Source organism: Camelina sativa, chromosome 2 (genome assembly GCF_030686135.1).
Source record: "Camelina sativa cultivar CO46 ecotype springtype chromosome 2, ASM3068613v1".
In the NCBI taxonomy this organism is placed as follows: Eukaryota; Viridiplantae; Streptophyta; class Magnoliopsida; order Brassicales; family Brassicaceae; genus Camelina; species Camelina sativa.
The window spans coordinates 5,164,239-5,192,235 of NC_141881.1; the positions used below are offsets into that span (position 1 = coordinate 5,164,239).

The 27,997-nt window shown below is 36.7% G+C and overlaps 5 protein-coding genes across 10 annotated transcripts; 4 read left to right on the top strand and 1 right to left on the bottom strand.

Moving 5' to 3' along the window:
* Positions 1–5,033: 5,033 nt before the first annotated feature.
* On the top strand, positions 5,034–7,635 carry LOC104751067 (protein HEAT-INDUCED TAS1 TARGET 5). 4 transcript variants are annotated; one of them, XM_087480723.1, is made up of 4 exons: positions 5,034–5,167; positions 6,457–6,558; positions 6,734–7,104; positions 7,212–7,635. In XM_087480723.1, the coding sequence occupies exons 2-4, from the start codon at positions 6,474–6,476 to the stop codon at positions 7,464–7,466; spliced, it is 711 nt and encodes a 236-aa protein (XP_087336849.1). In that variant the 5' UTR covers positions 5,034–5,167; positions 6,457–6,473; the 3' UTR covers positions 7,467–7,635. The 4 variants fall into 4 exon arrangements, with proteins under 4 accessions (XP_087336849.1, XP_087336859.1, XP_087336854.1 ...); XM_087480733.1 differs by having other exon boundaries at positions 7,234–7,635; XM_087480728.1 differs by having other exon boundaries at positions 5,118–5,402.
* A 7,394-nt stretch (positions 7,636–15,029) lies between these two features.
* Positions 15,030–17,294, top strand: LOC104709182 (uncharacterized; the record flags this gene model as incomplete). The annotated part of the gene is made up of 2 exons (XM_087466183.1): positions 15,030–15,081; positions 15,179–17,294. Coding segments are annotated over exons 1-2 (2,148 nt in total), but the record flags the coding sequence as incomplete, so codon positions are not given.
* A 2-nt stretch (positions 17,295–17,296) lies between these two features.
* Positions 17,297–19,939, bottom strand: LOC147948307 (uncharacterized). Its single transcript, XM_087466199.1, has 3 exons — positions 19,880–19,939; positions 19,591–19,647; positions 17,297–19,493 (listed from the first exon to the last, which is right to left on the bottom strand). Exons 2-3 carry the CDS (start codon positions 19,620–19,622, stop codon positions 17,297–17,299), a joined length of 2,229 nt encoding a protein of 742 aa, XP_087322325.1. The 5' UTR covers positions 19,623–19,647; positions 19,880–19,939.
* A 1,792-nt stretch (positions 19,940–21,731) lies between these two features.
* Positions 21,732–24,124, top strand: LOC104722704 (uncharacterized). 2 transcript variants are annotated; one of them, XR_015577703.1, is made up of 7 exons: positions 21,732–22,350; positions 22,525–22,698; positions 22,801–22,893; positions 23,019–23,087; positions 23,203–23,446; positions 23,537–23,662; positions 23,747–24,124. XR_015577703.1 is itself a non-coding variant. In XM_010440911.2 (7 exons), exons 1-7 carry the CDS (start codon positions 22,108–22,110, stop codon positions 23,900–23,902), a joined length of 1,068 nt encoding a protein of 355 aa, XP_010439213.2. In that variant the 5' UTR covers positions 21,732–22,107; the 3' UTR covers positions 23,903–24,124. The 2 variants fall into 2 exon arrangements, 1 of the variants encoding a protein (XP_010439213.2); XM_010440911.2 differs by having other exon boundaries at positions 23,240–23,446.
* A 203-nt stretch (positions 24,125–24,327) lies between these two features.
* Positions 24,328–27,924, top strand: LOC147948308 (BTB/POZ domain-containing protein At1g01640-like). 2 transcript variants are annotated; one of them, XM_087480745.1, is made up of 4 exons: positions 24,328–24,958; positions 25,444–25,589; positions 25,696–26,056; positions 26,525–27,924. In XM_087480745.1, the coding sequence occupies exons 1-4, from the start codon at positions 24,943–24,945 to the stop codon at positions 26,533–26,535; spliced, it is 534 nt and encodes a 177-aa protein (XP_087336871.1). In that variant the 5' UTR covers positions 24,328–24,942; the 3' UTR covers positions 26,536–27,924. The 2 variants fall into 2 exon arrangements, with proteins under 2 accessions (XP_087336871.1, XP_087336867.1); XM_087480741.1 differs by lacking the exon at positions 26,525–27,924 and having other exon boundaries at positions 25,696–26,283.
* Positions 27,925–27,997: the final 73 nt, after the last annotated feature.

The following is a 27,997-nucleotide window of genomic DNA, read 5'->3' on the forward strand; positions in this document are numbered from 1 at the left end:
GCCTCTGCCTTAAATTCAGTTCAGGCTGAGTAAAGATGTACTTCAGACTCTTGTGATCTGTAAATACTTGTACCTTCCCACCATACAGATAGGATCTCCAAATCTTAAGAGCAAAGATCACTGCTGCCATCTCCAAATCATGAGTAGGATAATTAGCTTCATGCTTCCGCAACTGCCGCGAAGCATAGGCTATAACCTTCCCCTGCTGCATAAGTACACAACCCAACCCCACTCTAGAAGCGTCTGTATACACAACATAAGGCTCGTCCTGCTCAGGCAGTGCTAACACCGGCGTGGTAGTCAACATCTGCTTGAGACTTGCAAAACTTGCCTCACACTCTGGTGACCACACAAACGGAACATCCTTCCCTGTAAGCTTAGTCATCGGCTGAGCCATACTCGCAAAACCCCGAACAAACCTCCTGTAGTAACCTGCTAACCCCAGGAAACTCCGAATCTCAGTGGCACTCTGCGGCCTCGGCCACTCCCTAATGGACTGAATCTTCTCTGGGTCCACTGAAACTCCCTCTGCAGAAACAATGTGTCCTAAGAACCCCATCTCACGCTGCCAGAAACTGCACTTACTCAGCTTAGCAAAAAATTTCTGCTCCCGCAGATTCTCCAACACTGCTCTCAAATGTATTGCATGCTCCTCAGGACTCTTAGAATATACCAGGATGTCGTCGATGAAAATGATGACTGACACGTCCAGAAACTCCTGGAACACGCTATTCATCAATCTCATAAACGCAGCTGGCGCATTTTTCAACCTAAACAGCATCACCACAAACTCGTAGCTCGTCCTGAAGGCCGTCTTCCTCACATCTGCCTCATCTATCGGCATCTGATGATAACCCGACGCCAGATCTACCTTAGAGAACCAAGTAGCACCCCTCAACAGATCGAACAACTCATCAATCCTAGAAAGAGGGTACTTGTTCTTCACAGTAACCCGGTTCAAACCCCATTAATCTAAACACAAGCGGAGACTTCCGTCCTTCTTTTTAACAAACAACACCGGTGCTCTCCACGGTGATACACTAGAACGTATGAATCCCTTGCTCCATAAATCTTCTAGTTACTTCTTCAGCTCAACTAAACAAACACTCAAGTATGCCGACATCAACTCGCCGCCACCTGAATATCAACCCTCTTGTTCCTCCAAAAACCTCTAGTAACTTGCCAGTTAGGGAAACTTCCACAAGTTAGCTTATTCCAAAGATAGCTTTCCGCTTGGCAATTCTCCACAGCAAATCATCAATATAAACGTAATAAAATAAACAAGTACCATACGCTCGCATATTCTGATTCACCGCTTCAAATGCTTTGCAGGCCGCTAACTCAAACCACTTGACTTATTCCCTCCAACAAGCTTACCAAAACCTTGAATCTAGCAACCCTGTCCATCTCCAATGAACTTCATCCAACATCGTCGCAACTATTAGTTTATCCTGCCATGAAGGCTTCTCGTGAACTTATTTATCTGGCAAACATGCCTTTCCCGGCTCAAACCTGCTGTAACTCCCCTTCCCGGGACTCCAACACCACCGGCCTCACAATCCTGGCGAAACAGCCACACATTCATAACCGCTCTGGTTCATAAAACCCTGACCCATTGGTCAACACATCTAAAACCCGAGATTAAACCACCGTCAATCTCTTGAGATCTACATTCAATCGGGTTGTTTATACTCACGTCCTAGGTATTGCTTGCTCCCAAATCCACCACCCTTAGGTCGCAACCTTCGAGCCATACCGATCTCACTCTCAGACCAGCGTCTTCGGGTTATACCGTCTCACTCTTGGAACACAATCCTCAAGATCTCGGTATCAGGGGAACTACTCATCCCCTCAGGGTAACATCATCCCCTCTGCCACTCTCGGAGCCCTCAGCCCCTCGAGCTATCGGTATTCAGGGGAATCACCATCCCCTTTGGAGCAACAACCCTTAACGACTATAAACATCTCTCGACACAAAGTACCTCCTGTGGTCCGAGTATAACATTGCAATGTTACACCTGCCCACTAAACTTCTAATATCCAACTGGATTAACCTCCAAACAGAGAAATATCTGCTCCAACTGCATATGTCCACCTATCCGCCTCTCTAGGTCTGATACCTCTTGAGAATAATCTCATACCGGTCATCTATAACCGCTCCTTCCTCTTAACATAAGGTGGAAAGTCCTCAACATCCGCAGCCCTTGGCTGCACCCCGCCACATGCGGCACAACTGGAGCCTACACCGGTACCCCTCTCGGTAACCGCTCCAACAACATGCCAACAGATCCACCAAGCAATCATCTCGACCCTGGGCTCCACCTGCTGCAACCCCACACCTGGGTTCCCAGCACCCCCAGCACGCTCACCGGCTAACCCCCTCTGGTCCCTCCTAATACGCTTGCGACCCTCTGACGTACCTCCTCTTGGAACTCTGGACCACACACTCGCTGGCCTTGGGACCTGCCCGACAATGACCACGACCACGGCCCCGTCCACAACCAACAACTCAAACACCTTAACCACTGATCTTCCAAGAACAGAGGCAAACAAGCATAAAACAAATCAATACCACACAAAGAAACATAACAATAACTCACCGTGAAATCTCAGTGAAGGCTCGAAGAGGATGTTCTAGGACTCCATGCCACACACAATTGACTAACTCACATAATCAATCAAAGCATGCAATCTAAAACATCACAACAGAAACCTAGCGAACCCAAACCTAGAACTGTAAGGGCTCTGATACCAAAATGAAACAACCCTTCCTGTTTTTTTTTTAATGCCTTAATTTACTAGTGGTCCCATACCCACTAACATCCTAACAACAATCAATAACCGCGGATAACCAAATAAAACAATTTCCATTAAACCAAAAGAATACCAACAACAATAATCCAATAACCAACAATAAAATAGCAAGGTTTCAACATCCTACAATGCTCTATCAACTCAATACTAGCAATCTAACAATAGCTAGACCACAATCAATCAAGCCTCTAGAACATCCTCCTCCTCCTCGCCTTTGATCCCACGATCACACTTTTCCTTTACCTGCACACCACAAACAACAATTGAGATGCGTAAGTATTATCACAAATACTTAGTGAGGCCGTCCTCCCATCTACTGGGTTATACACACAAGCATATAAGACTCCTAAGTCAACAAACAACAAGAACATAATCAGTACATCAAACCAGGAAAATAAGACTCGGCAGGTACTAGTGTCGACCGATGCTAACTCGGTGTCGACCGATGCTACAGGAACTGGTGCTGACCAATGCTAAAATGGTGCCAATCGATGCTACTCAAGACGGTGCCGATCGATGCTCCTCACAAGTGGTATCAATCGATGCCTCTTCTGCAGACACGATCTGCGCGAAACTCAGCGACGAGCTCCGATTCCAATCAACACAAATTCGACTCCAAACACGTCTAACCATCTCGGAATTCACTAGAAATCACAAATACAATGTACCCAAGCAAGCAAACACCACAAACCACAAGGAATCACACAAAACAAAGGAGATCTCATGCTTAGATCAACCATGGTCAAGCACTCACCTCAAGAACAGAAGATTGGGGTTGAGAAAACGATGGGACAACACCTCCAGGAGCTTCTCCTTCGTTCCCAGCAACAGCTATCACTTCTCCAGCCTCAGATCTCTCCAAAATCTCCAAGAACAAGCCCAGAAAATCTCAGAAACGTTTTCTCTCTTTCTTTTCACTCAACGGCGACCAAAATGAGACTCTGAAACCCTTAATTCGTCCTTAGACGCTTATAACACGATTTAGGGATTTAATTGAACCAAACCAAACCAACCAGCAATTAAAATGAACCCGACCAAACCGGAAACACATGGTGTCGATCAATGCCCCCAAGGGTGTCGATCGACACCCACACCAAAATTACAAAAATTGGTTCGCGAATGTTACATATATATATATACTTTTTTTTTCCAAATTACAAAAGATCTAGGGAATTTTCGTGAACTTCCATATTGTATGTTGTTTATAAAAGACCAACTAAACGACATCGTGTTCCGGTTATTGTGAAGTCTCCCCAGTTTAGAATATCCTTTGTTGGTCACGAAGTGAAGGTATAGCCGTATAGGCCGGCGAAAGATAAAGCCCAATATGGAAGCGACGTCGTATAAGGCACAACGGTTATCTTCAAATGCACAGAAACGACAACAAACAAAAAAAACACAGAGCAGAGAGAGAGAGAGAGGTGGTGAATCATGGGAATAACAGCTTTTTCACACCTCCACAATAGCACTGTGTTGAATTCATACATTTGACTATTGATCTGGCCTAAACATACATTATGTTTTTGAATTATTGAATTCCGTACCCCAACTTCGAAATCAATACCCCAAATATAAATGTTGTGCCATAACATACAAAAACGTGTTTATGGTCTAACTCTGTTAAGCTTTCGTTTAATCAAAATGACGTGGATTCCACGTGTGTGCAGTGATTCAAAACGACGTCGTTTTGAGAAAACAGAAAATCTAACATTTTGGCCAAGCAGAGAATCTAAAGTTTCAGATTGACCCGAAATTGAAAATGCCCAAATTTTCGGGTTCCTCCGCCGAGAGAGAGAGTATCGGGAGAGAGGAAGGGAGATTTGGGACAGAAATAAAAAACGACGTCATATTGGCCAAAATATTAGATTTTCTATTTTCCCAAAAAGATGTCGTTTTGAATCGCTGTGCACACTTGGAATCCACGTCATTTTGATTAAACGGAAGTTTAACAGAGTTAGACCATAAACACGTTTTTGTATGTTATGGCACAATATTTATACTTGGGATATTGATTTCGAAGTTGGGGTACAGAATTCGAATATTCAGAAATATAATGTATGTTTAGGCCAGATCAATAGTCAAATGTATTAATTCAACATAAGGCTATTGTGGGGTATGAAAAAGCCGTTTTTCCGTGAATCATGAATGCAAAAGCTTGTACGGAGGAGAAAAAGTTGCGACTTTTCGTAGCCCTTGATACGCTTGATGACACAGGATTATGACATCTGTGCTCTAGGGTTTTCCCGAGTTACCCATTGTCTTGTCTTGTGTATATATACAAAATGTTTCTGATTCCTCTATCTGCCTTTGGCTTATTACTCTGTTTCTGCTTCCTGTGTGATTTTCCCCCTTTGTAAGTGCGATTAGTGATTCCTTTGCGAGTTTCCCCTTTTGGGGGTTTTCTTCTTCTAAGTTGGGATTAGCTTAGCCTTGCTTTGGTATTGTTACGTTTTTTGCTTGGAGCTTGTGGTTAGGTTTTTTTAGCGTTTAATCCTCCTTTAGCTAGTTTGGTCATTCTTTGGTAAAGAAGCTATCACATTGGTTCGATTTAGCCACAACCTCATCTTTGATCTGTTTCTTGGTCATAGGTAAAAATGTCTTCTTTTTCAGGCTGATAAATGTGTTACCTTTAGGGTTTTTTTCTAAGTTGGAACTTGTTTAGCTCGCTCTGGTTTATTACGGCTTTCACTTGTGCATTGACTTTCATTTTTAGTGTGATTAGTGAAAAATGATGGGGGTTTTAGCGTTTAGTTTGGTCATTCTTTGGTAAAGAAGCTATTACATAGGTTTGTCTTATCCACAAACTCATCTTTGATCTGTTTTTTTTCATTGATAAAAATGTCTTCTTTTAGCCTTTTTCAGTGTGATTAATGAACGAGGAGGAGGATTTAGTTGCGTATTAGGGTCTTTTGCTACGGTTTTTTCTTGTTCCATTGCCTTTTCAGTGTGATTAGTGATGAGGAGCTTTAGTTTGGTCATTCTTTGGTAAAGAAGCTATCACACTAGTTCGATTTAGGCGTTTAGCTACAAACTCATCTCTCTGTTTCTTTTCATTGATAGAAGTGTCTTCTTTTTGCCTTTTTCAGTGTGATTAGTGAAAGTTGAGGAGCTGTTAGTTAGTTTTTTTAGTGTTTAATCCTTTGATCATTCTTTGGTAATGAAGCTAGGATATCACATTTGTTCGATTTAGCCACAAACTCATCTTTGATCTGTTTCTTGTCTTTGATAAATATGTCTTCTTTTGCTATTTCTTTGTAAAAATGTCTTCTTTAGCAGTGTGACTAGTGTTACCTTTTAGGGTTGTCTTCTAAGTTGGGAATTATTAAGCTTGCTTTGGTTGGCCACGGTTTTTGCTTGTGAATTACCTTCTGCAGTGAGATTAGTGAAATGAGGAGCTTCTAGTTAGGTTTTTTAGCGTTTAATCCTCCTTTAGTTTAGTCATTCTTTGGTAAACGCACTCTTTTTGCTAGTTCTTTGATCTAATTTGGAATTAAGCAAAGGTCTCCAAAACTCTCTTGCTTTTTCCTATCTTTCGTTGATGCCTTTTGTGAAAATCGGTTCACTATGATTCCCTTCTTAATGTTCTTACCATTTCCTGTTCACATTCATAATGTATTAACATTGAACCTTGTAAGTTTTCAGGGTTGAAGTAATTGCAGATGGCACTCCCCCCCTATGATCCCAGTTTCACAATGGCATTCAGAATCGGCGGAGGGACAGAGATTGTGAATGACCAAGAGCACGGTAAACTTGTCACTCTAGAATATACTCTTTTCTTTTTTTTTTTTTTTTTTTCAACTGATGCGAACAAAAGTACCTACTATGGTATTAAAACATATTTTCTTTTATCTAATCCCTTGTAAAATGGGAATACATTCAAATCTGATTTATTTTTCCATTTGTGGCCTTGTCTTTGCAGATGAATCTGCTTCTGCTGCAATCGTAGCGGCTGATCTGATCAGCTATGCACGGCTTGCACTTAAGCTGGATAGCGTCCATACTGAGTACTCAGCTCAGTATTTGGTGGACAATGCTGGCTCACACGGGCACAAGCTCACTGTCAAAGGCTGCCTTGAGTTTGCTTTATACAAAGGCATACCGAAAGCAGAAGATTGGCCACACTTGGGATCTGTGTCAAAGCCCCCATCATCGTACAAACCTGCTCTCGTTTCCATGAAAGGACAAGTGATTGAGCCTAAGGATATTGAGGAAGCACGTGACTTGTTGGTGCATCAACCTGTGGGAGCAAAACTGCATGTGTTCAGTCCACACCTTGAACTTCAACAAGACGTAAGTTTCTGGTAGACGTTGTCAATTCAATATATAAAATATGAGAGAGAGAGATCACAAACATTTGATTTATAATATATTTGTTCATTTGTTTTATTGTGTGGTAGGGAATTTACTGTGGCTCCTCAGGTGAGCCAGCCAGTTATGTTGGACTTAGAGATGGGATCATTCTTGGAGTCGAGAAGATCTATGGAAAGTCCATCGCGACAGTGAAGGTATGGTACAAGAGGAAGTTCATAATTCTCAAAGTGGCTTTGAGCAGGATGTTTTATTACAACTCTCGAAGGGCAGGGCAGCCTCGCATAATAGGGCCATCAGGTCTGCTTGTTGACTTTTGTGTCCCACGCCTATCCATCGATTAGGGAAAGATAATATCTTATCTAGTGGAAGAATTTGTTACAGGAGACCTTTTTTTAATATATGTAAGACCCTTGAGAAGTTGAGATCTCTACTTTCTAAAAGACATATTTTGGATGATGGATTTGTCATTTTAAGATATCATGCACCAAGGATGGTCATTTCAACTCTTAATCTTACCTTGAATTGTGTGTTTAGTTTTGTTAAAGTCCAGTGTCCTCGTATGCAGAGAGAAACCATGATTTGGCAAACCATGATTTGGCAAATCAGATACGTAGGAGGGTGTATTCAACTTGACATTTTAAGTGATTTGTGTGAAATTTACAAATTTTATGTTATTCAATCATGGATTTTAAAAAGTCTATTAAAATCTACCGTTATTGAACTGATGATTTAAAAGTCTACTTTAAAATCCATTAAAATCTCTTGTTATTGAACTGATGATTTAAAAATTTACTTTAAAATCCACTGTTATTCAAAACAGTTTTGTGGATTAGGATTTTAATAATTTTTAGGATTTTGGAGGATTCTAGAGGATTTGTTTAGTTAAAAATACAGAAATCCAAATCCCATGGTTTTAGGTGGGATTTGAAAGAATTTTACAGAAAATCATATGAACTTACCTAAAATCTATCAAAATTCTAAATTTCCTAAATCCCATCAAATTCTCCAAAATCATGGTTTGAATACACCCCCGTAGATAACAGAAGATGCTATTGTGGTAAAGAAAAAAAACCGCAAAAGATACAGAAAAACTAATCTCGAATTAAACTCTCTAAGCTAGACCCATCTCAAAAATCTCCACTAGCTCTTAACGATAATTTAAAACATGGGTTTTACCTAAGTAGCACCTAACTTCAATTGCATAATCCGTGATTTAGTTTTTATTCATGAAAAGGTTGTTATTTTCTTCGCGTTAAACGATCATCAATATCCATCCGTTCGTCTGTTAAATAAGAGACGTCTCATAACATCCTACTAGGTAATAACCCGCACTATATGCGGGATAAATCGAGTCAAATAAATTCATTAGAAGTAAAATTATTATTTTAGATCTAAGGTGTCACAAAGTTTTATTCATATTCTTTTTTGCTTTATTCAAATTTGCATTTAATCATTTTTTGTAAAAATGTATTTCACCCGTGAAATGTAGAAATGAATTTAAAAATAAAATTCATATATTTTATATTTCACATTATTATCTACATTGATATGCCATTAAATTGATAAAACAATATTTTAGACTAATAAAATTAAACTCATCCTAAGTTTAATGAGAAAAGGTATAAAATGGTAAATAATAATTAAAAAATATAGTAGCGGTGAAAATTTATCGGAAAAATGAATGTCTAGGGTTTTCAAAAAATTCAATATCATGTTAATATCTTTGAATCATATTATTATTAAATTATTAAAAAGTCAATATTTTATTTTTATGATTATTGTGGTAGTTATTTATGAGAAAATTTTAAATATATTTGAATAGTCATTGAAATTTTTAAATAGGAGACATATTTTTGTTTTTCAAAAATTTAATTTGGTGAATAAATTTAAAATTGTTTATGAAATGTAATTTATTTTTAAGCTTATTGTGATAATTATTTTTTTAAATATACTTGAATAGTCATCAGATTTGTTTTTTAAATCGGAGAATAAGTTTTGCATTTCAAATAGTTAAATAGATGAATAAGTTTTTAATAGTTTGTGAAATGTAATTTACTTTTTAATAATTAAATATGTTATAAAATATGATAATTAAATAATGAATTATATTTTATGGTTTTAACAGATAATTAAGTCTTACGTTTTTTTAAACTAATAGATAGAAACCTCACCTATATATATATATTCTAATGGCAAATTTATGTAAATAATAATGAAATAAACATTTCCTTATATATTTTAATGATACATTTAAATCAAAAAGCTTGTTTTTGTAAATATGTTTATCTTGAGATGTTTAACTACAATTAAATCTCCAAATTGCTCTGGTGACGACACATGACCATATTCAACAAAATGCTTCTCTTTTAATATATAAGGGATAGAAACCTCACCTATATATATAGTCTAATGGCATATTTATGTAAATAATAATGAAATAAACATTTCCTTATATATTGTAATGACACATTTAAATCAAAAAGCTTATTTTTGTAAATATGTTTATCTTGAGATGTTTAAGTGAAATTAAATCTCTAAATTGCTCTGGTGACGACACATCAGCATTTTTAACAAAATGCTTCTCTTTTAATATATAGGAGATTATTTAGGGGGCTTTATGAACAACTAGATATTTTTTAAATATTAAAAAACATAAGATATTTTATGAACAACTAGATACAATTTTCAGAAACATTTATTGGTATTGTTATTATTAGTAAAAAAATATTATGATGAAGAGATGTGACGCTAAATCTATATATACATTTTTTAAATACATTTTGGGTTCTACCCTTTTATTTATATATATTTACAAAATTAATCCCTAAAAAATTTCCAAAAATAGCATTATATCAGATTTTGTTTTCTAAAAATTTTACATACCATTCCAATTAAAAAAATACAGCAAAATCAATATGGAAACAGAAATTATGATATATTTAACCACACCTTCTATTTTGTATTGAAAATATTCAATCTATGAATCTTTTGCAAATAAAGAAAACAACAATTTGATTACTATTTTGTTTTCCAAAACCTGTGAGCTTTGATTCTTAACGTAAAAAAAAACTTCGATTCATATCTATTTAAATATTATAATTAATAAATATAAACTTAATAAAATTTTAAAATATTACGAATATGTAAAATTAAAAATTTTAAAATACTATATAATATGGTTATATATAGTAGATGAGTTATAAAAATGACATGTTGAAATTAATGAAATATCATTAAATTTGTGCTAATATGGGTTAAATCCTTATTTTATTATTTGTCAACACTATTAATATTAGAATATTTGACATATAAAAATTAAGTTGATTTAACTAAGATTGTTTAAAATAATTAAATCATTAGGTAAAATATGACTTAATCATAGTATATAAATGACTTACTATGTATTTAGATCCATTATTTTTTTGTTATATTAATTAAAATCAAAACAGAATCTTAAATACTAAACAAAAAAAAATAAATATAACAAACAAATGTTCATAAAGTATATTGCGGGTTAAAAAATCAATATAAACATTTAGCCGCAGAAACGATCAGAAAATTTAGTTATTCCTCTATATGGAAAACATCCAATATTTAATTAATCTATATATACATTTTTTAAGTACATTTTGGGTTCTACTCTTTTATTTATATATATTTACAAAATTAATCCCTAAAAAATTTCCAAAAATAGCATTACATAATATTTTGCTTTCTAGAAATTTTACATACCATTCCAACAAAAAAAATACAGCAAAATCAATATGGAAACAGAAATTATGATATATTTAACCACACCTTCTATTTTGTATTGAAAATATTCTTTCTATGAATCTTTTGCAAATAAAGAAAACAACAATTTGATTACTATTTTGTTTTCCAAAACCTGTGAGCTTTGATTCTTAACGTAAGAAAAACTTCGATTCACATCTATTTAAATATTATAATTAATAAATATAAACTTAATAAAATTTTAAAATATTACGAATATGTAAAATTAAAAATTTTAAAATACTATATAATATGGTTATATATAGTAGATGATTTGTAAAAATGACATGTTGAAATTAATAAAATATCATTAAATTTGTGGTAATATGGGTTAAATCCTTATTTTATTATTTGTCAACACTATTAATATTAGAATATTTGACATATAAAAATTAAGTTGATTTAACTAAGATTATTTAAAATAATTAAATCATTAAGTAAAATCAAAACAGAATCTTAAATACTAAACAAAAAAATAAATATAACAAACAAATGTTAATAAAGTATATTGCGGGTTAAAAAATCAATATAAACATTTAGCCGCACAAACGATCAGAAAATTTAGTTATTCCTCTATTTGGAAAAATCCAATATTTAATAAACAAATACAATATAAAATATAAATAATAATAAAATTATATGCACGCGGTGTACCACGGGTTAAAATCTAGTGAACTATCGAAAGACGATTTACATTAAGTAGATGCAACTTTTAAATAAAATAATTATAAAATAAAATATATTTAACCCTGATTGAAAATGTAGCAACTGAAAATTATAACACAACTTCTAAAAATAAAATATTAAATAGTTAAATACTGAAAATATTTATTTTATGAAAATACGTAAATAGACGAAGCTGTGATATTTAAAGTTGATTAAAAATTACTATATCGTTTCAAAATTCTTTAGTTAGACTATAGAATAATATTGTATAGTAGATATTGAATTCAAATTATTTAGCTCCTGCATAAATACGAAAAAACTGTGTTAAAGAAAAATGATTAGTTAGTCGTCAGACTAATATAGAATTTAAAAGACATGAACTTTTAAATAGACAATATTGTTTGTGAAAGACACAATTATCTGAACCAAAACTTATATCTAAATAGTAAAAATTGTACATACAAAAATAAAATAAAATAAAGAACATAAGGACGAGCAATTCTCCCAACGCGTATCTTTGATAAGAAACCTCCACTTTTTGCTTTCTCCGGCCGGCGCTGGTTTCCCGGCGTCGGTTGCCTTCTCTCTTTCTATTTAAATTGTTTCACTTCCTTCTTTATATTATTTTTGGTAATATTTCTAATCGAAATATGCCTTTGTTCTTCACGACGATGAATCTGAAAAGTCAGATTTCAATGTCTCTAATCTTTTGTACGGACTGGATTTTGTCCTCAATTGCATATTGGGTGGTGTCAGGTTCGTGCGAGGCATAATTTGTCTCATTGTATCGATGTTGGGGTTGTCATCTTTATCAGATTTGCGTCGGTTCGGTGTCGATTCAATGGAATCGTGATATCTTCCTTTACGTACGGTTTGTTTCCAGTGGACTCTCACACCGGCGTTATCTCCGGTTATCAACGATGAATCTTCTCCTAAGCAAAGATTTGAAGATCTCATTTGGGTTTTTGATCCCGGAATTATTTTACTATCCTCTCCGTTTAAAGGAATTGACTCCCGCGATAACCTCCTCTTCTTAAGGCCACAGTCCAATGATGGTGATCTTGCTGTCCCTCTGTTACAAATTACAGGCTTTATGAATGGGGAATCCATGGTTGCTAACCGGCATATTGTTTGGCGTTTCGGAAGGCATGTTTCAAAACCATCACAAACAACATATCAAATTTTTCATTCAATTATGGTAATGCAGAAAGTATTTAGGAGTTTCATCTATAATATGTTAGCCTTTGACGAATGTATGAAGAAGGGACTTAACAGATTTTTTTCTGTTGCCCGTAAGGTTTTCGTTTAGAAAGCAGAGTTACTTCTACTTCTTCATTGGAATTGTGTTCAATTTCCTATATTTGCTTCAATGGTTGTACTTGATTGGTTTTATGTATCATGTAAACGCTTATGGTATAATATAATGAGAAATACCCTAAAATAGCACAACTTTTGGTTTTTGTTCCAAAACTAGCACAAAAGCTGAAATGTTCCTAATCTAGCATTTTTTTTAATATTGAGTATTAATAAAGAACAATATTTATTATTTTAAAAAACTCAAAAAAAAACTCGATCTCTGTAACATTTCTCTCCGACAAAGCTTGCGATGATTTTTCTGATCTGAGATCTTCATTTTCCGATCTGAGATCGCTCACTTGAAGCTTTAATTAAGCTTTACTTTGATCCCGTGAAGTTTGTGATGAATTTTCCAAATTTCCAATCTCATACCTTTCAGTTAATTGCTAGATTGATCGATATAAGCTTCAATGAAGTGATTTAATCAGAGATTCGTCGATTCAATTATAATTTGGGTTCGTAGTTCTATTTGGTGTTGGTGATTTTAAACAGTGACGAAGTAGAGAGACGTGACTGTTTGGTGTTGTTAGCTCAGTCTTCTAGTCCAATGGTGAGATCGAGATCTCAAGGAACGACTAGGTGTGTGACTTCCACGCCTTTAGTTGATGTTGAGAAGCCGCTTCCCAAATCCCAATGAATATCTCTATATGGAAAGCTTCTCCGGCGGGTTTTGACACATATCCAGCAAGTATCTCTAGAAAGATGGGTGTCTGTACGAAGGTGATTGGAAACGAGGTAGAGATTCAGGAAAAGGCAAATTCTCGCGGCCTAGTGGAGCTACTTACGAAGGTGAATTCGAATATGGAGAATGGAAGGTTTTGTGACTTTTACTAGAGCTGATGGAGATACTTACAGAGGAACTTGGGTTTCTAATAGAAAACATGGTCATGGTCAAAAGCGTTATAGCAAATGGAGATTTCTATGAGAGAAGAAATCTGCAAAATGGTGGTACGTTTGGAGTTTTTGTACACAAACCATGTTTGATCATATGGCTTTGGTTTTTAGTTGTACGAGCATTGTTTTCAATTGAGAAACTTGATGAAACATATGGTAAATTTATTTATTGTGAATGGAGGAATCACTACAACAAATATGTACATTGATAGCAGACGGATATAGCTCATTTTCCGTCACTGCTATGAAAGATGAGATTTTTTTTCGCTTACTTTTTAATAGCATCTTATTAACGCTATGATAGGAAAATTATGTAGCGGGAAACAAAAGTGACTTTTGTCCGCCAATACTTAGTGAAATTATTCACTTAATCGCCAAATAAAAAAAAAACCCAAAAACTCGACACACTCTCTCTCTCTCTCTCGTTACAACCTAAGCTCAACCTAAGAAGATTTCTTCTTCTAAATTCTCTGTGTGTGCTCAAATTCTTCTAAATTTCTTATCAATTCTTCAGTTTTATCGCCGTTTGTGAAAAGCCCCAATTTCGCCGTTTGTGAAAAGCCCCAATTTCGCCCTAAATCTCCATATCCATCGCAATTGATAGCTCGAATCCATTTTTGAGGCATGTCTTTCTTCTTCCTCCTAATTTCGTTATTTGTTTCGATTATTTGTGATTTCAAACAGCTTTTGATTTCGATAAGGGTCAGATTTAGTTATCTGTTTTGTTAGGGTTCGATTTATCTAGATTTATTTCGTTATCTGTTTTTTAGGGTTCGATTATTTACAGATTTTGAGAATGTGGAGTTTCGAATCCATCTGTTTTGTTAGGGTTCGATTATTTACAGATTTGACTCAAAAATAGCTTTTGGATTTGAGTATTTGCGCCTTCATAAACTGAACGATTTTTTTTTTTTCCCAAGTGTTGGTGATTGAAATGTTGGGGAACTGAAGCTTCTCATTTCTCTGTACTCACACAACAGGTTAGTATCACTCAACCAATAGTTAAACATTATTATTACACACGAATATTGGTGATTGCTATGTTTTGTCCTTTGAGTCTGATTCGTATAAATAGTGATTAGATTAGTGAGATTTTACACAGTTAGATATTGGTTTAAGAGCATCTGTATGTGTCTGAAGTAGTGCAGTATTGTCTGAATTGTTGCTTAATGTGAGCTTTGTATAATATGTATCTCTATTTTATCTATAAAGGTTAAAATTTATATTATAACATATAATGTTGGACAAGGCATGGGTGCATCTATGCAGGTAAGGAATTATATTTCATAATTAGGTTTTATTTTGGGTTTGGATACTTTAAGATGTTCTTTTAGTTATGATTTTTTTCTTTAATTATCCATTGAAGAGCTGATCCTGGTTATAAAAGTGGAGCTTGGAAATTTGTAAGGGATGTGTCTGCGGCTTTAGGTGACATAGAAATGATAATATGTCCTTGTAAAGACTGTCGTAATGTAGTACGACAGTTAAACAGTGTTGTGGTTGAGCATCTTGTAATAAGAGGGATGGATGAGGCATACAAGGTGCATAGTGATTGGTATCATCATGGAGATGTGAAGTCAGTAGATGAATTTCAAAGTAAACCAACTCAGTGGAATGAGGAAGTTTTTGAGTTATATAAAGCTGCTGAATTTTTTGATCAAGAGTTGGCTTTTAGAGGTGACTTAGCTGACCAACCTGTGGGCGACTTAAGTGAGATTGCAGAGGGTGAGGACCAACAAGAGGATGAGTTCCTTGCAAAGATCCGGGATGCTGAAACCCCACTATACCCTAGCTGTTCAAACCACAGCAAGTTATCGGCTATTGTGACTTTGTTTAGGATTAAGACACATAATGGCTGGTCGGATAAGAGCTTCAATGAACTGCTTCAGACATTGCCAAGCATGTTGCCAGATGGTAATGTCTTTCACACATCATTGTATGATGTCAAGAAATTTTTAAAGAGCTTTCATATGGGATATGAAAAGATCGACGCATGTGTTAATGATTGCTGCCTCTTCAGAAAGAAGTTAAAGAAGCTTGATAAATGTCCCAAATGTAATGCTTCACGGTGGAAGACTAATAAGCGGACTAATGAGGTAAAGAAAGGTGTCCCACAGAAAGTATTAAGATATTTTCCAATTATACCAAGGCTGAAGAGAATGTTCAGATCAGAGGACATGGCTAAGGACTTACGGTGGCATTACACTAACAAGAGCACTGATGGAAAACTTCGACATCCAGTAGATTCTGTTACATGGGCTCAGATGAATGAGAAGTATCCTTCATTTGCAGCTGAAGAAAGGAACATACGGCTTGGGCTGTCCACAGATGGATTTAATCCATTCAACATGAAGAATAGTAATTATAGTAGCTGGCCTGTGCTATTGGTAAACTACAATTTGCCTCCTCACCTTTGTATGAAGAAGGAGAATATAATGTTGACATTATTGATTCCTGGTCCACAACAACCAGGTAATAATATTGATGTCTACCTAGAACCTCTTATTGAGGATTTGAATCATCTGTGGAAGAATGGAGAGCTAACGTATGATGCTTTTAGTAAAAGTACATTTACTCTAAAGGCAATGCTTCTCTGGACCATTAGTGATTTTCCTGCGTATGGAAATCTTGCTGGTTGTAAAGTAAAAGGTAAAATGGGATGTCCTATGTGTGGGAAAAATACTGATAGTATGTGGTTGAAGTTTAGCAGGAAACATGTCTACATGTGTCATAGAAAAGGTTTGGCTCCAACACACAGATATAGGGAAAAGAAGACTTGGTTTGATGGAAAAGTTGAGCATAGGAGAAAGTCAAGAATTTTAACTGGTCATGAAGTTCATCAGAATCTGAAAAACTTCCAAAATGATTTCGGAAATGTGAAAAAGGCTGGGATGAAGAGAAAGAGAACTGTCTATAAAGAACCAGTGTTTGACAGTGATGATGATGAAAGTGAATCCGATGAAGATGAGGAAGTAGAAGTAGATGAAGATGAGTTATCAAGGTGGAAGAAAAGATCCATTTTATTTACTCTGCCTTATTGGGAGGATCTACCAGTACGGCATAATTTGGATGTAATGCACATAGAAAAGAATGTGACTCACAGCATTGTATCCACATTGTTGCATTGTGGAAAATCTAAGGATGGTCTTAATGCTCGTAAGGATCTTCAACATCTTGGTCTAAGAAAAGAGTTGCATCCTACCACAAAAGGAAAGAGAACATATCTTCCAGCAGCACCTTGGTCTTTGTCCAAGAATGAGAAGAAGATTTTTTGCAAACGACTATTTCATTTTAAAGGTCCAGATGGATACTGTTCTAATATTTCAAGAGGAGTTTCAGTAGAAGAGTGTAAGGTAGGAGGTCTGAAATCACATGATTATCATGTCTTGATGCAACAACTTCTCCCGGTTGCACTTAGAGGATTGTTACCAAAAGGTCCTAGAACAGCAATACTACGGCTATGCGCATTCTTCAATCATTTGTGTCAGAGAGTTATTGATATTGAGGTTATTACAGTATTGGAAGCTGAAATTGTAGAAACCTCAATATCAATAACTCTCTGACACAAATGATTGAAGAATGCGCATAGCCGTAGTATTGCTGTTCTAGGACCTTTTGGTAACAATCCTCTAAGTGCAACCGGGAGAAGCTGTTGCATCAAGACATGATAATCATGTGATTTCAGACCTCCTACCTTACACTCTTCTACTGAAACTCCTCTTGAAATATTAGAACAGTATCCATCTGGACCTTTAAAATGAAATAGTCGTTTGCAAAAAATCTTCTTCTCATTCTTGGACAAAGACCAAGGTGCTGCTGGAAGATATGTTCTCTTTCCTTTTGTGGTAGGATGCAACTCTTTTCTTAGACCAAGATGTTGAAGATCCTTACGAGCATTAAGACCATCCTTAGATTTTCCACAATGCAACAATGTGGATACAATGCTGTGAGTCACATTCTTTTCTATGTGCATTACATCCAAATTATGCCGTACTGGTAGATCCTCCCAATAAGGCAGAGTAAATAAAATGGATCTTTTCTTCCACCTTGATAACTCATCTTCATCTACTTCTACTTCCTCATCTTCATCGGATTCACTTTCATCATCATCACTGTCAAACACTGGTTCTTTATAGACAGTTCTCTTTCTCTTCATCCCAGCCTTTTTCACATTTCCGAAATCATTTTGGAAGTTTTTCAGATTCTGATGAACTTCATGACCAGTTAAAATTCTTGACTTTCTCCTATGCTCAACTTTTCCATCAAACCAAGTCTTCTTTTCCCTATATCTGTGTGTTGGAGCCAAACCTTTTCTATGACACATGTAGACATGTTTCCTGCTAAACTTCAACCACATACTATCAGTATTTTTCCCACACATAGGACATCCCATTTTACCTTTTACTTTACAACCAGCAAGATTTCCATACGCAGGAAAATCACTAATGGTCCAGAGAAGCATTGCCTTTAGAGTAAATGTACTTTTACTAAAAGCATCATACGTTAGCTCTCCATTCTTCCACAGATGATTCAAATCCTCAATAAGAGGTTCTAGGTAGACATCAATATTATTACCTGGTTGTTGTGGACCAGGAATCAATAATGTCAACATTATATTCTCCTTCTTCATACAAAGGTGAGGAGGCAAATTGTAGTTTACCAATAGCACAGGCCAGCTACTATAATTACTATTCTTCATGTTGAATGGATTAAATCCATCTGTGGACAGCCCAAGCCGTATGTTCCTTTCTTCAGCTGCAAATGAAGGATACTTCTCATTCATCTGAGCCCATGTAACAGAATCTACTGGATGTCGAAGTTTTCCATCAGTGCTCTTGTTAGTGTAATGCCACCGTAAGTCCTTAGCCATGTCCTCTGATCTGAACATTCTCTTCAGCCTTGGTATAATTGGAAAATATCTTAATACTTTCTGTGGGACACCTTTCTTTACCTCATTAGTCCGCTTATTAGTCTTCCACCGTGAAGCATTACATTTGGGACATTTATCAAGCTTCTTTAACTTCTTTCTGAAGAGGCAGCAATCATTAACACATGCGTCGATCTTTTCATATCCCATATGAAAGCTCTTTAAAAATTTCTTGACATCATACAATGATGTGTGAAAGACATTACCATCTGGCAACATGCTTGGCAATGTCTGAAGCAGTTCATTGAAGCTCTTATCCGACCAGCCATTATGTGTCTTAATCCTAAACAAAGTCACAATAGCCGATAACTTGCTGTGGTTTGAACAGCTAGGGTATAGTGGGGTTTCAGCATCCCGGATCTTTGCAAGGAACTCATCCTCTTGTTGGTCCTCACCCTCTGCAATCTCACTTAAGTCGCCCACAGGTTGGTCAGCTAAGTCACCTCTAAAAGCCAACTCTTGATCAAAAAATTCAGCAGCTTTATATAACTCAAAAACTTCCTCATTCCACTGAGTTGGTTTACTTTGAAATTCATCTACTGACTTCACATCTCCATGATGATACCAATCACTATGCACCTTGTATGCCTCATCCATCCCTCTTATTACAAGATGCTCAACCACAACACTGTTTAACTGTCGTACTACATTACGACAGTCTTTACAAGGACATATTATCATTTCTATGTCACCTAAAGCCGCAGACACATCCCTTACAAATTTCCAAGCTCCACTTTTATAACCAGGATCAGCTCTTCAATGGATAATTAAAGAAAAAAATCATAACTAAAAGAACATCTTAAAGTATCCAAACCCAAAATAAAACCTAATTATGAAATATAATTCCTTACCTGCATAGATGCACCCATGCCTTGTCCAACATTATATGTTATAATATAAATTTTAACCTTTATAGATAAAATAGAGATACATATTATACAAAGCTCACATTAAGCAACAATTCAGACAATACTGCACTACTTCAGACACATACAGATGCTCTTAAACCAATATCTAACTGTGTAAAATCTCACTAATCTAATCACTATTTATACGAATCAGACTCAAAGGACAAAACATAGCAATCACCAATATTCGTGTGTAATAATAATGTTTAACTATTGGTTGAGTGATACTAACCTGTTGTGTGAGTACAGAGAAATGAGAAGCTTCAGTTCCCCAACATTTCAATCACCAACACTTGGGAAAAAAAAAAAATCGTTCAGTTTATGAAGGCGCAAATACTCAAATCCAAAAGCTATTTTTGAGTCAAATCTGTAAATAATCGAACCCTAACAAAACAGATGGATTCGAAACTCCACATTCTCAAAATCTGTAAATAATCGAACCCTAAAAAACAGATAACGAAATAAATCTAGATAAATCGAACCCTAACAAAACAGATAACTAAATCTGACCCTTATCGAAATCAAAAGCTGTTTGAAATCACAAATAATCGAAACAAATAACGAAATTAGGAGGAAGAAGAAAGACATGCCTCAAAAATGGATTCGAGCTATCAATTGCGATGGATATGGAGATTTAGGGCGAAATTGGGGCTTTTCACAAACGGCGAAATTGGGGCTTTTCACAAACGGCGATAAAACTGAAGAATTGATAAGAAATTTAGAAGAATTTGAGCACACACAGAGAATTTAGAAGAAGAAATCTTCTTAGGTTGAGCTTAGGTTGTAACGAGAGAGAGAGAGAGAGTGTGTCGAGTTTTTGGGTTTTTTTTTTATTTGGCGATTAAGTGAATAATTTCACTAAGTATTGGCGGACAAAAGTCACTTTTGTTTCCCGCTACATAATTTTCCTATCATAGCGTTAATAAGATGCTATTAAAAAGTAAGCGAAAAAAAATCTCATCTTTCATAGCAGTGACGGAAAATGAGCTATATCCGTCTGCTATCAATGTACATATTTGTTGTAGTGGCAGGAATAAGAAAAGCTAAGGTTTTACCAGAACCAGTCCTAGCAGCTCCAAGCACATTTTTTCTCTCCATCAATGGTAGAATTTCTTTAGCTTGTATCTCCATCAACTTCAAACTAGCGTAACTCTCCTCTCCAAACTCAAACACCGGTTTTCCGATTCAACCCGGTAACCAAACATATAAACTTGGGTCCCGGAACTCCCGCCATCAGTAAAGACATCGTATCAAAGCAGAAAAACTCTTCGATTCCTTCGAGCGTACAATTGATAAGCAACCAAACAATAACTGCTATGCAATAGCGACAGAAGCAACGATTACAGATTTGGTTCACTTTGACTTGGGTTTAGCGTGGCTCACGAAGATGCGAATAGATGTTGGAACGGTGATGGTAATGCAGTAATAAGCAATGAAATGAAGTAATAAGCTTCTTCAACAACAACTTTCTTAGCCTCTTCTTCATTCTCGCCTGAAAATCTCGTTGCAGCATTTTCACGAACACCTTGCGTGCAAGAAACTGGTCCTGACTCATGGGATCTGAGCCGCGTAGTCTCATATGGTTTGACAACATCTGAACCTAAAATCTAAGTAATCTCGTTGAAGAGTGAGGTGCGAGCAGCAGCTTCTGCTTGGATCTTTGATGGTGTCACGGGTTTTATTAGATTTCGATGACTTTGAGAGGATTGGAGGAGAGAGTCTTCAGCTAAGAGAACACTACATTGATAATAGATCGAAGATATGTTTTAGATTTTCTCAAAATTAAAAATATTTATTTTTATAAAATTTGTGCTAGATTTGGAACTTTAGAAAGTGTGTGCTAGTTTTGGCAAAAAAACTCAAATTAGTGCTATTTTTGAGAATCTCCCTAATATAATTGATTTGCCGTTAAAAAAAAAATAGTAAAAACTGTTTTTTTTTTTTGGGTTGAAATATAGTAAAACCTGTTAGAATCTAGATTTTCTATTTTCAGGATATTCACTTTTTCAAATATGAATTTTTAGAAGAAAAAGAACTAAAATCAAAAACCATTTGAAAAAACAGTTCAAAACCTACATATTGTTGATTCATGCGTAACTGAAAAAAAAAAAAAAAAAAAAAAATACTAGATTCTCTCTATTTCACCGGAAACCACTCTATTTTTAAAAAATCTTGAATGGTTAAAAAAACGTAAATTTTATCCAAAAAGAATATTTACTTTTTTACTTTCTAAAAAGTAAACAATCTCTTTTTTTTTTTTTTTTGGTCAACGTAAACAATCTCTTCCTGAACCATTTTTCTCCTTGAGATACAATGAACAATGGATTGGCGACTAGTCTTACTACTGCTAACATTCATCAAATCTACTCCTCCATCTCAATCTCCCGCCATATATATACAACACACAGACACAAGTGGTGGTGACTTCTACTCTTGTCTCTTGCTCTTTTTTTGTCGGTAATGGAGTTACCCGTCGTAGATCTGTCTTGTTACCTTGAATCATCCGGCGACGATTTGGGAACTGATCTCCTCGATTCGTGCCGAGAAGTGAGCCGGATCCTCAGAGAAACCGGAGCTCTCCTTGTCAAAGATCCGCGATGCAGTGCTCAAGACAACGATCGATTCATCGACATGATGGAGACTTATTTCCAAAAGTCGGATGATTTCAAACGACTCCAACAGAGACCTCATCTCCACTATCAGGTTTCGTTTCCCCCTTTCAAAAAAGAAAAAGAAAAAAAATCGAATCTTTGATTAACCCATCACATTCAATTTCAATTTCTAGAATCTGAGTTAAGCCCAATGGTTAGGGTAAGATTAGGGCACAGATCTTAGTGTTGTTGTTGTTTGAAAAAGTTTCAATCTTTTAAAATTAAGGTTGGTGTGACGCCGGAGGGAGTTGAAGTTCCTAGAAGTTTGGTTGATGAAGAGATGCAAGAAAAGTTCAAGACTATGTCTGACGAATACAAACCACATATTCCTAAAGGACCAGATCATAAGTGGAGATATATGTGGAGAGCTGGTCCTCGCCCATCCAACACACGGTTTAAGGTGTGAGAGATGTCGGGGATACATTTCGATAAAAGATTTGTTATTGTATATGTGTTTATTTAGATGGATTTTGTAATTGATTTGAAAGTGTCGTTGGTTTAGGAGCTCAACTCTGAGCCTGTTATACCGGAAGGTTTTCCAGAGTGGAAAGAAGTAATGGACTCATGGGGTTATAAGATGATATCTGCGGTGGAGGTGAGGCTTTGCTACAAGAGAGTTGGAATCTGATGCTTGTTTACTTATTATAACTAACTATTATGTGCTGATGGTTTTTTTTTTTCTTTTTTTCTTTTTCTATTGTCTTAAATTGTTTGTTTTAGGTTGTTGCTGAAATGGCAGCGATCGGGTTTGGTTTGCCTAAAGATGCATTTACATCACTCATGAAGCAGGTATGTATGTATGTATGTATGTATGTATATTATTAGATTTCTGTGGAAACAAGAGTTCCTACATTTAGCTTTAACTTGTGGATGAATTGGCTAAGTGTTTGGATTTCTTTTTAAGTTGGAAGAGCGTACGTTGTTCTTGTGAATCTCCTCAGGGTCCTCATCTTCTTGCTCCAACGGGAAGTGATCTTAGCTGTTACAATGAGGAGGGGACGATATTTGCAGGATACCACTACGACTTCAATTTTCTAACAATTCATGGAAAAAGTAGATTCCCTGGTCTGTATATTTGGTTAAGGAATGGGGAAAAGGTTGCGGTTAAAGTCCCCGTAGGTTGCCTCTTGATTCAAACTGGAAAACAGGTACGGAGATGTTACTGCCTTGTGTTTTACTTGAACGAACAGCCAAATAAATATCTCGAATTATGTATGTTGGTGTTCATGTGTGTCCAGATAGAATGGCTGACTGCTGGAGAATGCATTGCCGGAATGCATGAGGTGGTTGTCACGAGCAAGACTAAGGATGCAATCAAATTAGCAAAAGAACAAAACCGAAGCCTATGGAGAGTTTCCTCGACTGTAAGTCAAAAACCAATTTCCTGAGAAGCTCTCTCAACTCTTTTGGTTTTTTAATCTAAAAGGGATTTGGTATTATTGTTGCAGTTGTTTGCCCACATCGCCTCTGATGCCGAGCTGAAGCCTTTGGGTCATTTCGCGGAATCATCACTGGCAAGTAAATATCCGGCGATACCTGCAGGAGAGTATGTTGAACAAGAGCTCTCTGTTATCAATCTAAAAGGAAAGAAAGGATTTTCATAACTTTCGGTTGTCTTCAGCCACACACAACCAGTTGCTGCAAGGTCGACAAATTTCATTCTACTTCCTGTTCGATTCTGAAAGTTTAATAGATTGGAACTCTGCTTTTGCTCAAGCATCTGATATCTCACAAGTCCGTCAAATTTAGGACTTTATGTTTGAACCGGTTAAAGTATATTTGATTGGTCAACCTACTCATAAACATTTAAATCCTTGGTATTCAAATAGCCGCTACTACATGCAACATATTGAATGTAGGAATGTCTGGTACGAGGTAGATACTTTTGTGGTAGGCCACCTCCAAAAAGTAGAGCTATGCTCAAGTTCAACCTTAATGTGTGTGTGGTGGACCATAAACCAATGATTAGACAGTAGCCGCATGGGATTCAAACCTCATACTATGTATGCTTTTGTTTATTCGGGAGCAGGCTGAGTGATGTCAATCAATTGAAGTTGGACTCGTTCAGATCATGCCGTTCATTGTCACGACTGGATATACTGGATATATATATATATATATAGTTGCGTTTGTAATTCTTTTTCCGACACTTTGCAAACGACAAAACCACATCAAAAACCGTAGTCCGTATGTACTCAATTCCCGAATCGATGAGGAGTTCACGTGTCTCTTTCAGAAAACCGCATTGAAAAGACTCCGCAACAATTGCTCACCATGATCCATGATGTTGAAACGGTCCTTGCCTAATGGACTCAAATCCAATATCTCAATCAGGTTAACACGCTCGGGCGATTTTCCAGAGCAGGCTGTAAAACTTTTTTTTTAGAAATTAAGAAAATTCGTTTTATTAGTTTTAAGTAAGAGAAATTATTATTACTGTTACAATTTTTAGCTAAATTCCCCTTGAAGTAAAGTAATATAGGATTAGGATTGTAACTCTTAACCCTAGTTTGTTCCTTCTATCTATAATATATATACGCTACGTTTATAACGTAGAGAGCCTTCTCCAAGTTTCTGTGATTTCTCCTCTCCACCGAGAAAGTAGAAAACAGCGAGAACAAGTAGCAAAACTCTAACCGCCCGAATGTTCTCTACTGCAGGTAACAAAAACTACGTACTTGTTCTAGTATATATCTTCATAATCGTTTAGGGCCGGTTTTTAGAAAAATCAAACAAAACTCATATATATAGAAGAATTAGGTCAGGGATGGAACTAGTTTTATTTTTATTTTTATTTTTAATGCATATGAGGAGACTCAATTTGCAAAAAGAAATCATCTTCACCGGTTAGAGACTACTTCTCTGTTGCATACTTGCATTGGTTTGTTTAATTTGCAATAGGAAACTTGTTTCTTCAAAATAAACATGCTATAGTTGATTTCGCTAAACCATATTTAATCCCCAATGCGCGAATAGACATATATGACTAACATTCGGCTTTATATTGTGAGTAAACCCTTTTTTTAGAAACACTAGTTTGGTGGATTTTTTTTTTTTTTTTTCTTTTTCTTTTTCTAAATCTAAGAGCAAAGAAGAGACTTAAATATAGTGCATTGAGCTATAACATGATATTTTTAATCGCAAGGTATGTGCAGTGTGGTTAAGGAATCTGGAAACAAAGTTGATTTCTTTGGGGGACTTATGAAAACCATGAAAGAACAGCGGCTAGTCGATATATGGCTCAAACCAGGGGACCAAACTGATGCTATCCCCGCTCACAAACTTATCTTGGTATATTTGTTTTCTCTCTAGCTAGCTACTCTCTCTCTCTCTCTCTCCCTCTTTTGCCGTTTCTATTATAAAAGTATTGCTGATGATGGATTTTTGTATTACAAAGGTGGCAAGATCGAAGGTGTTTAGGAACATATTGGATTCAGATGATTGCAAGATTTCATCGGACAACACAATCACTCTTCCAGAGATGACACACGATGAGCTAGAGGCGTTTCTTGAGTTCATACACAACGGTTCGATTCCTGAGACGAAAATGGTGCAGCATGTACGTACGCTCTACCTAGCTGCAGACAAATACGAGATTCCATACCTCCAAGAAATCTGCAGAAACCACCTCACGGCCTCCATGAAATCATCAGATGTATTTGATGTCCTCGAGCTTGCAAAGATTCATTCGGACGAGATACTCGAAGATGCTGTCTCTGTGTTTATCACAACACATATGGAAGATATTGCCTTCTCCAGTAAGTTCATGTCCTTTGTTGAGAGTAATGTGGCTCTTACTGTCAAGACAATAAGGGGTTATGTGAACAACAAAATCAAGGATGATCGACGTAAAACTATCCCTACACCTATTACTAGTAACACTAGCTTCAGTCAGGTAGTTTATGCATGGGAACTGTAGAAACTGGTGTTTCACACAATGAATTTGTTAGAAGAGAAACAAATTCAATAACAATCTCTTAAAGAATTCAGATCAAAATAAGTAAGCAAGGAAGAAGTGAAATCTCTTGAGAAACAAGTTAGGTTTTGCTCAAGGACAAAGAGGAATTAGGGTTTTGTATTAATTTCTGAATGATCTTACAATGAGAGGATTGCCCTCTATATATAGGTTTTAAAGGATCTACTGAATATATTGAAAGATCTACCGAATATATTGACTTTCCTAATTACAGGCGGGCTGATTAGAAAAGTCCTTCCTTTCTTGCTAGGTCAGCTGTAGGGCGAGCTGAGACGTCGGGCCGTCACCTCGGCACTGGGCTTTTCGGTGCTATTGGGCCTTCAGAGATGAAGTCCAAGTCTAGGTCGAGCTCCCGGTTTAGATTGCCGGTTCCTTTAAACGGGTTTAGATCGGTATGTTGGGAGTGCTAATTCCCGCACCAACAATTAGTCCCCCCTCAGTTCGGTACATTCAGAAGTTAATTCGAATGACCGAACTTTAAGAGAGAATATCCGATTTAATCCGTAAAAAGATCCGAATCTAATTCCCTTAATCATCGCGCCGCTTCGCCATCCACTAGTCGAGTGACACGTGTCCGATGCGTCGCATCTGTCAGTTCGGAAGTCGAGACGTCGCATAGGTTAGATAGGCAATTATGACTCCGCGTAGGGTTGCCGCCCACTCCCTTCTATAAATACTTGGTATCCACCGATTGCTTTCACTTTTTGCCGTTTCGTCAAAGGTAATTACTTTGTTCTCTCTCTTCGTCCTTAATTACTTTGCTGTTTGTCACTCTCTTCTACACTCTTCGGCGATCTGCACTGTTCTTCACCTCGACCATGGTTTCCTCGTCTGCTACCACAAGCGAACCATTGACCCGTAAAAATTTCAACAGAAAACCTCCGAACGTCATCAGATCGGATCAAGGCGAGATGCCAAATAGGCCTGAAGAAGCCGAATGTTCCTCAAGACTCAGACCCAGCGAAATTCCGGTCCCTTCTCTAATCGACGAAGAGGATCGCGGAAACCATGGGAATGCTCTGTCAACCTCCGATCTCCCACCTGACAACTCGAATGGTGGAACTGTCCGACTTGCTCCTGATGGAGTCATGATCGAGGATCTCCTTCCTCTCCGAGATCACCGAAGTGAAATTGGGGGCGAGAAGACGACCAACACTACTGAAACGGTACGCACACTGTTGAATTCATGCGACATACTCAACTCTGGCGTCCATATTATTATTCCCGGAGATCACCAACGTCCGTGGAATCCGCCTCTCGGGTATATTTGCTTATACGAGGGATTCTTCTCCCAATGCCGGTTATGGTTCCCTCTTCCTAACCTGCTCACTCAGTACGCTCATTGCCGTAAAATTCCGATATGCCAACTCTCCCTAGGTAGTATCTGCAACTTCGTCGCCGCTCTCACTATTGCAGCTGAGGCTGAAGTTTTTCTCGGAATCGAATGCTTTGAGCAGTTAACGAATTTTAAGAATAGCCAACGTAGCGAGTCGTGGATGGTTAACACGAAACCAGCTCATAACTTCCTTCCTGGGGAAAAAGTCAGAAATTTCAAGAAATTGAGAGTTCGCTATTTCTTTGTCCGAGTTGATGACCGCTCTTTTGAGAATCCGAAATGTGGTCGCCGAAGAGTGTGGAACAATTCGCCTGGTATCATCTCGTTCTTTATTTCGTCAAATCGGACAATCTTGTTCTGACCTGATTTTGAATTTTGATATGTTTT